At 33.3% G+C, this 13,096-nt stretch overlaps 1 protein-coding gene and 1 pseudogene across 1 annotated transcript; one reads left to right on the plus strand and one right to left on the minus strand.

The window, feature by feature from the left end:
- Positions 1-262: 262 nt before the first annotated feature.
- On the plus strand, positions 263-5,389 carry LOC115955196 (glutamic acid-rich protein-like). The gene is made up of 2 exons (XM_031073260.1): positions 263-794; positions 3,609-5,389. Exons 1-2 carry the CDS (start codon positions 570-572, stop codon positions 5,139-5,141), a joined length of 1,758 nt encoding a protein of 585 aa, XP_030929120.1. The 5' UTR covers positions 263-569; the 3' UTR covers positions 5,142-5,389.
- A 1,911-nt stretch (positions 5,390-7,300) lies between these two features.
- On the minus strand, positions 7,301-12,298 carry LOC115956827 (annotated as a pseudogene).
- Between the last annotated feature and the right edge of the window lie 798 nt (positions 12,299-13,096).

Below are 13,096 nucleotides of genomic sequence, written 5' to 3' on the forward strand. Positions count from 1 at the left end.
CAATGACAATAAACATCAAATTGACCAAATTCTTATAATTCTTATAAACTCATGATATGAGAACCTCATATAATAGGCTTTTTATTTATTTATTTTTTTCTCATTTAAGTTTTTAGAATTCTTTAAAAAAAAAAAAAAATCTTTTTTTTTTTGCTGGTGTGTAGTTCAAAAAGAGGAACAAATTTTTTTTCTTTGGTTTCCTTTGTGCATTCATTCCAATAAATATTTACGTCGACAACTTGACATTCATAAAAAATAATTTAAAAAGGGCATTATAGTAAAAGAAAGTGACAACATTGCAGAGCACAAATAAAAAGGCCATAGCTTCCAGAATCAGCGCCTAGACACGGTTCCCATGCTTCCTTAGCATTGTTAACTCCGCTCCGCTCGTGAGAGAGAGAGAGTAGTTGCATGGCTCTTTTTACATGACAAGCAACCAAAGAACTCTATTCTAATCTAATATATATAAAACTCTCTTTGTAGAAAATAGAGAGAGAGACCCATCTCCTTCTTTCTCTTTCGTTCTTGCTTAATTTCCCTTTTGTTCTGTTCTGCTCTCTTTCTAGGCAATGGGTGGATCTTATCATAAGGGGAATAGCAACAGTAATGGTGGTGGGCATAGCCATAGAGATCATAGTCATAGAGGGAAGCCATACGGGTTGATGTTTCTGCTGGCATTTGGGGCTGCATTGCTTGGTGTCATGGTCCTTCATAAACTCAGAGAGAGGCGCATCTTCAACCTTCTTGTTCATGAGAAAGACCAAGAACTCATTTCTTTTCAGCTCCTCTTGCAGGTCAATCCCTCTCTCTCTCTCTCATGCAATTTGCTTTTGACTTGTAATTTTCCTTGCACGCCACGTATGAAGCACCATGCATTCTTTTATTTATTTACTCATTTCTTTAGATAGAAAACATTAAAAGCCATTTTAAAATGGTAAAGGACAAAATATTGGTATGTAGAACTGCATTTTTAGTTTTTCAATTAAATTCAAATTCAACCATAAATTTGGATTGATGAATGCAGTATAAACGAGATTATTTTGTTTCAAGGAAATTCAATTCGCAACCGGAATTTAATTCAAAATTTTTAACATTTTTTTTAGATTATTAAAGGCTGGTACATGTGTTTAAACACATGTTTTTAGTTTTTAAACAATACTATAATTACACTTTTACGCCCATGTGTATTTCCAAAAAAACTGAAAACTATTGTTTAAACACACGTACCAAACAGGCTCTAAGTATTTAACACACAAAGGGAGGGAAGAAGATTTTAAAAAAAACTTAAAGTGATATATATCTAAAATAGTCTAACTCTTGGATGCACATACTTTAAACCTCTTTTAACTCACACTCATTTTTCAATGTGGGATTAACCCACTATTGTTACCAATTGGTGTAGCCATTCTATAGTTTTTTTTTGTTTTTTTTTGGATAAAGCCCTTCTATGGTTATCTTCTATAGTTCTATGGTGTTTTAATATTAATTGGTCCAAACAGCTTAAGGAAACATGACATTTTTATTTTAAAAAATCATTAAAAGTCAGAAATATATTATTGCTAAAAAAAGATTACATTAGAGCATCCACAGCAGATGTTGTAAAAAAAATGTCATTTTGCCACACTAAAGACCTACTTTATTATTTTACCACATCATTTTACAACATCGCATTATCAGATGTTTTATAATTCAATTTTATACATTAAAATAATATTTTCTACACATTAAAATAATATATCTAACACAATAAATAACAACCATAACACTGCTGCTGCTACCGCCGCCGCCGCCACCGCCACCGTGGCAGCCACAATCAACTCAATGTCGATGCCCACTAGCACTCCGATCAACTCAAACCCAGAAAATACCTCGATCAACTCAAACCAAACCCAGAAAACACTCCGATCAACTCAAACCCACTAGCACCGGCGACCCACGATCAAGATCTCACCTCACCTCAACGTTGATGCCCACGATCAAGATGCCCACGATCGTGACAAACACACCAATCTCACCTCAACGTTCATGTCCACGACGATTCCGATCGGCAATGACAATGATGATGCCTAGAGAGATCGACGATGACAATGCAAAATGCAACCGGTGAGAGATCGGCGATGATGGATTGGCAATGACGATCGGCAATGACAGAGTGAGAGAGAAGAGAATTGGTGAGAGAGAACAGAGGTGAAAGAGAAGAGAAAAGAATAAACTAAAGAGAGAGGAGAGAGAGAAGAGAATAAAAAAATATTAATCAGTATACCATTTTCATCCGTACAGTGGTAAATATACAACGGCACTGTTCATATGTTGCAAAAATTATAGCATTTGGAATATCTGATAAAGATGGTTTTTGGTGGTTGGTGTGGTAAATGTGCCAAGTATTTGGCATTTGGCACATTTACCACATCTAGTGTGGATGCTCTTACGATTTCAGAAAATGCAAACTGCCTAAAAAGACAGGCAATTCCACCGTCCAATAACATTTGTTTTTACTGAATACAAATTGAAAACAATTGAGAGAAGCCATAGTATTGTCACTTTGTGATGAGCAACACTAGCGAAAACCTGGAAGAATTGAAAGCACTGGCTCAACTAAATGACCATAACTTGGTAAAGAATATAAAGCTGAAGTTGTAGGAGATTGATAAAAATGGTCTGAGCCTCACATGTTTCAAATATAACCTCAAATACTCCTAATTCCAGTGAAAATTGGACCATAGTAAAGGTATCCATGATTATGAGACTAGAAGCCACACATATGTGTGGTTCAATTAGCTCGTTGAAATCCTTAGCACAAAGAATTTGGATGTTGTTGTCTGATTCATATTTTCTCAAAGCATATTTCTAGCTATCAATTCTGAATTCTCATTTCAATGAGACCACGAACTGAACGAGAGTTCCCAAGCCTTCAATAGCTCCAACACAAAATGCTCTCATTCAGGTTGTGGAGGCTGCAAAGCAGCCACAACCATGGGGATCACAACTGTAGAATAAACTTGGGCACTCTTACAGCATTTCAGATCACACTAGAATTAGGTAGCCATATCTTCCCAGTATTCCTTACTTGAATATTGTATTTTGATACTAGAATTAACAAATAGTGCAACTAAAATGTATGTTGTAATTTGGCACAGGATTTTAGCCCAGTTTAAAGTATATTCAACTATATTGATCTAATATGAGCAAATCACAATTTTTTACTTTTATTACAAAATTAAAGGGTCTAGTTTAATCATGCAGAAAATTGTAGATCTAAAAGCACGCAATAGCCAATAATTATGTTATGTTTGCTCTATAAAAGAAGATGTAAAGAGTCTAAATACACATCATGATCATGCTTAATTAGTCAATCTAGAAGTTTATCTTTATTAATCATATATTGGCCTTTTGCCTGCACATCATTTTCCTGTTTTTACCACACTTTTACTCATAAGGTATTAGTTCAAAAATTGTGATGATTTTTTTAGCACATTCCCATTTTGGTGTGCATGCACTCACCATAAAATTGAAAAAACTAACCATTAAATTATTTGTTAGCATTGAAGAAATAGAATGTTGAATATTTAGCTGTTCTCAACACTACTACAATTTCTTCAATCATACAGAAGGAAAAAGACTACTCCAAAGAAATGAAAAGGAAGAATGAAGAGATGAAAGCAAAGATATACTCCCTTAGAAACCAAAAGATGGAGCTTGACAGAAGGATTCTAGAGAAGCAAACTACTATTGATTCACTAAAAGATGAAAAGAGAACCATGGAGTCTGCACTCGAGGAGAAGCAGAATGAGTTCAAAATGTTAAGAGAGAAAAAGATTGATCCAGCAAAAGAAAATCCTCAATTGATAACTCTAATGGAAAGCTTGAAGCAGAAGGAGGCCGAAATCGAGGATTTGAAACAACGTCTTGAGTACCCAGTTAAGGTTTGGTCAGTAAGTACTGATGACCCATCAAGCCCACCTGTGAATTTAACTGTGAATGGAAGTGTGGCAGGACAAGATCAAAGTGAGGTCATTATGAGTAATAAAGAGGGTGAGCAACTACAAGAATCCAGTATTTACATGCACGATGAAAATTCAACAAGTGAAGATGGAAATAAACTTAAATCGAACAATTTTAGAGAGGCTGGGAGTATAGTAAGAGTTGAAGAAGGAACTGAAAATAAAGCAGAAGATACTATGAGGGAGATGATGAGAGAACAGATGCAAAAACTAGAAAATTTGCAAGATGAAGGTCTTAAAAATGGAAGCTATGTTATTGAGAAGCCTATTGAAGAGGTTCAAGGAAATAAAAATGAAGATTCTCACAATGGGGGTGATTTTGGCATTGGCAAAAGAGATGATGAGATGAAAGTAATGGGAAAACTTGAAAATTCTCAAGAACATGACCATCAGGAACTTGATGAGATTCATAAGGATGAGAGAAAATTAGAAGAACCGGAGAATTCTAGCATTGGTAGAATTTCTAGAATGAGAGGGAAACATGGCCATTCTAGTAAAACAAAGGGAAAGAAATGGAGAACGCTTGTCAAGAATAGGTGGTTGGAGAACAATGGGAATTCGATAAATGATAAAGCAGTGAGAATGAAAAGTAGAAAATTTTTTATAGGGGATCAAGATGGATTGAAGGGAAGAACTACTGAGAACAAGGATAAAATGGAAAGAGAGGGAGGAGAGATGGGTGTTAATGACCCAATGGAAGTAAGAAACGCTGCTGATTCTTCAGATGGAAAAGATCTGAATAGCAATCTTGTTTATGCTGATACAAATCATCAGGAGGTAAATGGACAAGAAATGTTGGAAAATCCCCATAATTTTCAAAAAGAAGTTCAGCTTCTGAAAAATGGAACTGCCAATGGTGATGTGAGCAACATTATATTGGATGATAGAAAGCAGAAACTAGACAAAGTGAGAGAGTCATCAGAAGAGCATGAAGCCAGTGGCATTCAACAAGACACAAGCAGCGGAAATATCAATGAAGTAGATAAAGATACAGAACAAACAAGCATCGACGAGACAACTGAAGTTCCAGAAGATTTGGAGGATGGCAATGTTCAAGAATCAGAAGAAGGAGAAGATGGTTTGGAAGATGTAGAAGAAGAAGAAGAAGAAGAATACAAAGAAGACACAGATGAGTCTTGAGTTTTAGCTGATAAACAAGTTTTAAGTCTTGTGTTTGTTATAGAACTGTTAAAAGTTTCTGCGTATATGTCTGTTAGAGCAATTTAAGTTATGTTTGCTTAAAATGATTGTAACTAAATGGACCAAGAAGGTGACTTCCAAACAGATGTTATCAAGAAAAATAATCCCCAGAAATAATTAGATTAATAGCCCCTTAGAGACATGCGGACATGAATTGCACCTAAAATTTAAATTTGCCAGAGTTCGAAGAAATCTTGGGATTTGATCTGAGTGTATAATGAACTTGAAGAACTAGTGGAACTAGTCTAGGAGAATTGGGCGCCGGAATGAAATGATTTGATTGGGCGTGTGTAAAACAGTTTATGTGCCACAAATTTAACATAAAAAAAAAAAATGGCACACATGCCTCAAGATGTTAGGTCCCAAATAATATTATCAACTATATTAAGAGCCCAAAACAACAATCACACACAAAAACACAAATATTCACGTGAAAAACTCTTTCTCTTTAAAGGGAAAAAACTACGGGACAAACTTCGAATAATTTCACTATTATCAAATCAATTACAATAATTCTTATATATGCCTCACGGCTAAAGAAAACAAACATCTCTCTTATTTTTATTTACTTTCACACACACAAATTATCTTTATCAAAGGCTGCAACACTTTGCTCTCTCATTTTTATTTTCTTCTCCATGCACAACCCTCTCTTGACTGTCTTCTTTTTCTTCAAGTGGCTCCCTCTTGGTTGCTCTCTCCTCTTTTTCTTTCTAGTGCGGCTTCCTCTTTCTTTGCTCTTGCACATACTCTCTTTATATCTTCTTGAAGGTGGCAGTACCTAGCTCTCTCCTTCCTCTTGTGTTCCTTCTAAGCGAAAATCCATTTTCCTCTTGGTTTCACACTCTATTTTCTCTCTCCCCATAGGGAGGATCCTTGGGCCAAAACCATCAAATTCTTTGTAGCATTGTCTATTTATAAGACTTTTTTGCTATTCTCTCTTGGACTAGGAATACATTACCTCTTTAACAAGGAGTCTATTTTCTCTTGGAATAGGAACACATTACCTTTTTAACAATGAATAGACTTCCTTCCACACTAAGGAATAACCTTTCATTCTATAACAAGGTAGCCCAAATTAATTTTTCATTCTTCAACTAGGAAACCTAATTGACTTTCCAAGTCACGATTGGAATTTGAGACAATTTCCCAACACAAAAGAGACTGATATACCTTTAAGTTTATTGTTATACAAGCTTGTTTATTACTACTATAGGAAAAGTGAATGGATGCCCTAAAGGAATTGGTTCAAGAAAAACTAAAATACTTTAAGTTTACTGATATACAAGTTTATTACCACTATAATCTATAGGAAAAGTTAACGAATGCTCTAAGAAAATTTGTTTAGGTAATAATTTAAAAAAAAAACTTATGGGAAAAGAAAAACAATTTATTTTTTGACAGTTTTTTATATTTCCTATGAAAGTGGTATCAAAACTTTTTTAAATAGTCTATTAACAAATGTCCAAGAGCATCCGTTAACAGGAACCTACTACTATTACTTAGAAATTAGAAATAAACCTAGCCTTAGTTTAGGTTTTTTCTTTTTCTTTTTTTTTTTTGGAAGTTTTTTTATTTAAGTGAAGTACTAAGGCAGCATTTTGATCAATAAATTTGGAAATATTGGATAATCATGAAGATGTTTTTACAGAGAATCCTTCACCTTCTCTTTTTTTTTTTTTAATTCTTTGGGTGAAATTTTTATACTAGTGAAAGGTGAAACTGGAGAAGGTGAAGGATTCTCCATAATAAAACCATCTAATTTCCAAACAATTGTTAGCAAGAACCGCCAAATGCCAATAATGTTGCATTGGTATCGATCATTGACTAATGACTATTAGTCGTGTACACAAAAAACCTCAACAAAGTAGCAAAACTGTTGGCAAGAAATGCCAAGGATATTGAATCTACTCAGGGTTGGCTGTAGGCATAGACAAGTGAGGCAACTAGAAAGAAAAGGCACACTACTCTCTCTTTATCAACCTTTTCTCCTCTTTTATCATGGAGTATTCCCGGAATCATCCTCTTTCTTCTTGATTTTCAAATAACAGAAAATTGCTAACGCCACGGTTGCAATACAACCCAAAAAAAAAAAAGGATCACGGAGTATACAGTATGCAGTATGCTATATCCAAATTCTTCCCAGGGTCCAAAATGTCGAGGCCATTGTAAACATTGATTATACCGAGGATGATGACAGTGTATCCAATAAAATAGTGGTAAAGATTCCAAATTGTTCGATACTTGTGATCCTTCTTTGGCCTTAAAAAAAAAAAAAAAAAAAAAATGGAGAGAGAGAGAGAGAGAACAGTAATTGACTAATTGCAAAGCATATATAGCCAACAATGTAAATGATGTATGATAGAATATGGAACATAATCTTTGTTTTTATTTGATGATGCCAAAAATCGTCAGTGAGCCGCACGGTCGTCGCGTGCTCTTGACAAAACCTATAAAACGAAAACACAGAAGACATACCTGTGTAGTACCGGCTAAATATCATTCAAAGGTTAAGTTAGAGAATTTTTACAATTCTAGAGTGCCAGAGCTGGGGAATTATGCGTACCTTGACTTATGAAGGTTTTGGGGTTTTTATAGTAGTGTAGAGCTGACCTCTTGGTGGAGAAGATGTTTCCTTGTAGAGAGAATTCTCATTAATACTCGTATTTTATGAGATCCTTTCCTTGTAAGGACTCCTCTGATTAGGGTTGGGCGTAAAATGCAAGACATTTCCATATTGGAATTCTTGGAGACCACTTATGCCACGTAGGTGCCACATGGCTTCAACAAACCATCTCCCTTGGACCCGTCTACTTTAAGGAGTCCATCATTCGCCTTGCCTCTCCATCTAGGTCATGAACCCGTCTACTAGTTCTTTGGTTGGTAGAGTACCTAAGCCATCTCTTTTGATGACTCCGTCACTTATGATTGTCTCCATTCATTGGATCCATCTGCTTTGGGATTTATCCCTATCATTATTAATTTTGATATTTCATTGTAGTTTTTGGCAATTTTTTTAGGTTTAAAGTTTTTTTTTTTTTAGGTGCATTTAATATTTTTTCTAGTTAAATTATGATCTTATTATGGTAGAATATCAATTAAGTTCTCTTTTAACATTTTTATTTATTGTCAATCAAGTTTTCTAGAGCCTTTAAATTGACCTCCAAACTTGTAAACAAATATTGATGTGTAAGTTGGATTTTATTGATTGAATTCTTGATTTAGAAGAATATTTAATTATTGAGAGATATGTAATGAAAAAAGAAGAAGTAAGACTTGTACGTATTAAATAAATTGAATGACGATGCAGCTAAATGGTGGGATAACATAGAAATTGATAAAAGCGTCGAGGTAAGCATAAAATAAAAAAATATATTAGTTGATTTTTGGTTTCCTCATGATTCGTTATGATATATTGCATTATACAATTGTTAAATACAATTATTGATTACATTACATTATACAACCACAAACTCAAGATTTTAACCCAAGGAATTATTTTAATTGTACTCTAGTCCATGCATCGAGAGACTAAATATATTTGAGGATTGACAAGACAAAGCCAATTTTTAAAGAAAACATTAAAGAGATTGAAGAAGATCAAGTTTTGTCACCGCAAGTTGAACAATCTTGTGCAAAAGAAAATATAATTCTCTTGAAAATATTATCTTGAAGTCAATGAGGAAAAGATGGATGTTCTTGAGACAATTTATGAAGATTTTAATGAAGCAAAAGATTATTAGGAAGAAATTGTAGAGAAAATTGTCAAAGTTCTCGTTGAAATCAAATTAGGTCATTACAAATCTCAAAATCCTATTACTTTTGTAGAAGTCAACACATCAAAATTTTTACATTTTATTAGGGTTGAAAGATTTTATTGGAACAATGACTTACTTTGTGAATCTTCCCAATTGCATGAAGACGAAGGAAAACAATTTTTAATTTCTCGATCGGTGACTTGCAAGGTTGGAAAGAAGAAAAAGGGGTTAAAGTATTCAAAATATTTGTTTACTTGGCATGGAAGATTTCAAATCTCAAATTAATATTCGAGGACAAGGTTTTTTTTTTTTTTTTTTTTTTTTTTCCAAGTGAAATGGCCTAATGTTGGACAGAATATGGAACATAATCTTTGTTATTTATTAATTTTGACATTTCTTTGTAATTTTCTGTTTTTTAAGTTTAGGGTTATTATTTTCTTGATTTTAGGTGCATTTAAGGTCCGTTTGGATACAGCTGAAAATAGAGTCCTATTATGGTAGTGTAACAATTAGGATATCTTTGAGCATCTTTTTTCTTGTCAATCAAGTTTTTCAAAGCCTTTAAATTGATCTCCAATCTTGTAAACGAAAATTGAATTATTCAGTTTGATAAAATTTTTAGAGTTATCTCTATTATTTTATGGTGGCTTCCAAGCTTTCTCTTGGTGGATTCAAGGGTTGTCTTTCAAAGGCATGTTTTGCTTCTTGCGAAGCCACAAGAATTACATCATGTCTACTTCAAGATAATAACCCTTGAATCCAAAAGAAAAAAATATCAAGATCTGCCAAAAAATATTGAGAGAAAACTTTGAAATTTTATTTAACTCAAAATTGAACTAATTATCATTTACATGCTTTAGGACCAACTGTAAAACTTGATTAGAAAGTAAAAATATTCTAAAAGATATCCTAATTGATACCCTACCATAATAGAACTCTAATTTGACTAGAAAAACATTAAGTGCACCCTAAACCTAAAATTCATAAATTACATGAATATATCAAAATTATCCAATAAAAAAAATGATGCTTTATATTCTATCCCAGACCCCTCTTGTTGAAAAAAAAAACAAAAAAAAAAAACCTCATTTTTGAGTTATCATTTGAGATCTGGAATCTTCTATGTCATGCAAGCTAATTTTTTGAATGCCTCAGCCCCTTGATCTTTTTTCCATACTTGCAACTCATGAATTGAGTAAACAAATCAACTTAAGAATCTTTTTCCTTAGTATTCACTATTCATGCAATTGACAAGATTCACAAATAGTTTTCAATGATCCAATCAAACCTTTCAAGTCCAATAAAATCAACAAAATTTGATGTACTGCCTTCCACTAAAATAATAGGATCTTTAGAATGGCAGTCATTTAACTTGATTTCATTGAGATCTTTGACAATGTCCTCTACAATTTTTGCCTCATGGTAATTTGCTTCACTATAATCTTCATCAATTGTCTCAAGAAAATCCATCTTTCCCTCTTTAACTTTAAAATAATTTTCATGTAAATAATTTTCTTTTACATAAAATTGTTGAACTTGCAACAGTTAACTTGATATGTTCCAACCTCTTCAAGACCTTCTTTAAAAATCAGCTTTATATTATCAATCCTCAAACCTTTATCTTCTCTTGACACATGAACTTGGATGTGAAAATTTTGATTTTACGGCTGACAAATTATGAATACTTTCCTCTTATTCTGAAATTATATATCAATAATTAACAAATATATAGTGTAATATATCATAATAATCACAAGGAAACCATAAATTAACCATCTTTTTCATTCTTTGCCAAAAGCAAATTTATGCTACCTCAACACCTTTTATCAATTTTTATGTCATCCCACCACTTGGTGGCTTCATCCTTCAATTTATTAGACACAAGTCTTGTCTTTTTCTTCATCGATCTCCCAATAATTCAAATATTCTTTCAAATTAAGAATTCAATCAATAAAATCCAACTTACACATATATCCATCAAATAATGAAATTTTGTTCTATTTGGGAATGTGTCTATGAATATATTGACTAGTGTTTTTGTGGGAGGATTTCCTAGCAAGAAGTGTAGCAATTGCTTACTGTAGTTCGCACAATCCTTGTTTGGAGATCTTGGGAATCTTGTTGAAATCATCAAACCAGGAAAAAAACAAGGCTTTGATATCAGCTAATAAGCATACCATTTCAAGTTAATAACCCTAGAATTCACAGGAACTAAAAAGAACTTTGGAATCAACCGTAAATTATTGAGAAAAAAACTTTGAAATTTTCTTTAACTCAAAACTAAACTTAATTTTCATTTATAGGATTTAGGGCGAATTTATAGGCTCTGTAAAATTTGATTAGCAAGGTATCCATATTCTTAAAGAAATCGTAATTGATAACCTAATATAATTTGACTAAAAAGGCATTAGATGCACCTAAAATCAAGGGGAAAAAATCCAAAATTTTCGAAAATTACATAAAATATAAAAATTAATAAATAAAGAAAATTATATATCATATTTTGTTCTAAATAAATTTAAGAATAATTATAAAGCACCTGGGTCGCAATGCAGAAAAGCACTATGCCGATCGTCGTATGTGCATCATTTTGAATACCGTGAGATTTGCTACCAAGGAAAAGTCCAGTTAAAATTGATCAGCTAAAGGATCTGAGAAAAATTTTATGGTCAATTAATCAACCAAAATTGCAATACTTACATTCTTTAGCCAAAGTCTTGAATCCCCTTTTCCTTAATTGGCTCACTAGTACTGTTTGTCCGGAGAGAAAATCTAGTCTCCCCATGGACTCACTTAATATTGTCTCCACTCAAAGCATGCATGCCAAGACTATCATCATCACCATTCACAGGCTCTACTTGGTAAACTTGATTGACCCTAGTCAAATTCATAGGAAGCACCAAAGTGGCAAAGATAATCGTCTCATTATTCTCACGCACAGCTGAAATCTTTGGTACCTCAAAGCTCGAACTACTCTCTTGCAACATTGTATCGTATCCCATATATCACTGAGGACGTGTATGCGTACATGGCCCCATTGGAGTCTTGGTAAGACACAAGTGCTTGTGATCCAATCATTCCTTTACTAGTTGGATTGATTGCCCATGAAATCCATCTAGAGGATGTGGTTCCGATGTGTTGTTGTGCGAAATCAAGAGTGTCAGTGGATGGGTCATAAGTCCAATAAAGGAAAGAGTTCAACACTGGAAGATCGTTACATGAGCTATACTGGTTGGAGAAAGAGAAAGTATTGGTCTTGCATGTTTGAGTGGTACTGGATGAAACAAATAGTGAAAACAAAAAGGTCGAGAACAAGAAAGCTATCAAAGCTCTAGTCATGGTGGTTAGTGTTCAAAGCAGAGCTAAGAGAGAAAAAAGAACTATGAATACTGCCTAAAATTTGTATGTTTGTGACTTGTGAAAGAGCGTCTTGTAAATCAAAAAACGTGTATTGAACAAGAAAATATATATGGATCAAAAAACGTGTATTGAACAAGAAAATATATATGGAAGATGAGAGATAAGAAATTTAGGGTTAGGGTTAGAATTGGACAACCTAATGTGGTGTGAATATATATAGGGCCCATTTGGTAAGAGATTTCTAGTGAAGTTATTTTGTAAAAATACTTGTGGAAGAAAAAGTGTGTAGAAATATGTGTAATATTGTTTAAATACTGAAAATTGTTGTTTAAATAACAATAACAAACACGCCCATAGTGTCAAAAATTTGTTTGTAACTCACGTATTGGCCATGAAAATAAAAATAAAAATATGAAGTCCAAAGTCAAAGACTCAGGGGGTGTTTGATATATGCACTTAAAAACTGAAAAACATGTGTGAAAAAACGTGTAGGTAAAAAAATGTGTAGAAATATATGTAATGTTATTTAAAAACTGAAAATATGTGTTTGAATGGGTGTAACAAACAGAGACTCAATAGCTCACACAATCACAAATCACTTCTAATCCTCCAACCCTAATTGGAGAGGCAATGTCTGCCCAACAAACCAGTAATATGTTTGGGCCTTGAAGGTTAAAGCAATAGCTAGAGTAATATTATTTTAGCATTGGGCTGCTCTTGAATAAATTTTTTTTTTTTTTTTTTTTATGTAACAAGACGAAGGCCCAATACATTGTT

This window comes from Quercus lobata, chromosome 8, assembly GCF_001633185.2.
Source record: "Quercus lobata isolate SW786 chromosome 8, ValleyOak3.0 Primary Assembly, whole genome shotgun sequence".
In the NCBI taxonomy this organism is placed as follows: Eukaryota; Viridiplantae; Streptophyta; class Magnoliopsida; order Fagales; family Fagaceae; genus Quercus; species Quercus lobata.

What these genes read in the sequence shown, in the direction of transcription:
- LOC115955196 (XM_031073260.1), top strand. Translation starts at nt 570, where the DNA reads ATGGGTGGATCTTATCATAAGGGGAATAGCAACAGTAATGGTGGTGGG. An exon ending in CTTTTCAGCTCCTCTTGCAG is followed by an intron (nt 795 to 3,608) that starts GTCAATCCCTCT and finishes TCAATCATACAG; the next exon opens with AAGGAAAAAGACTACTCCAA.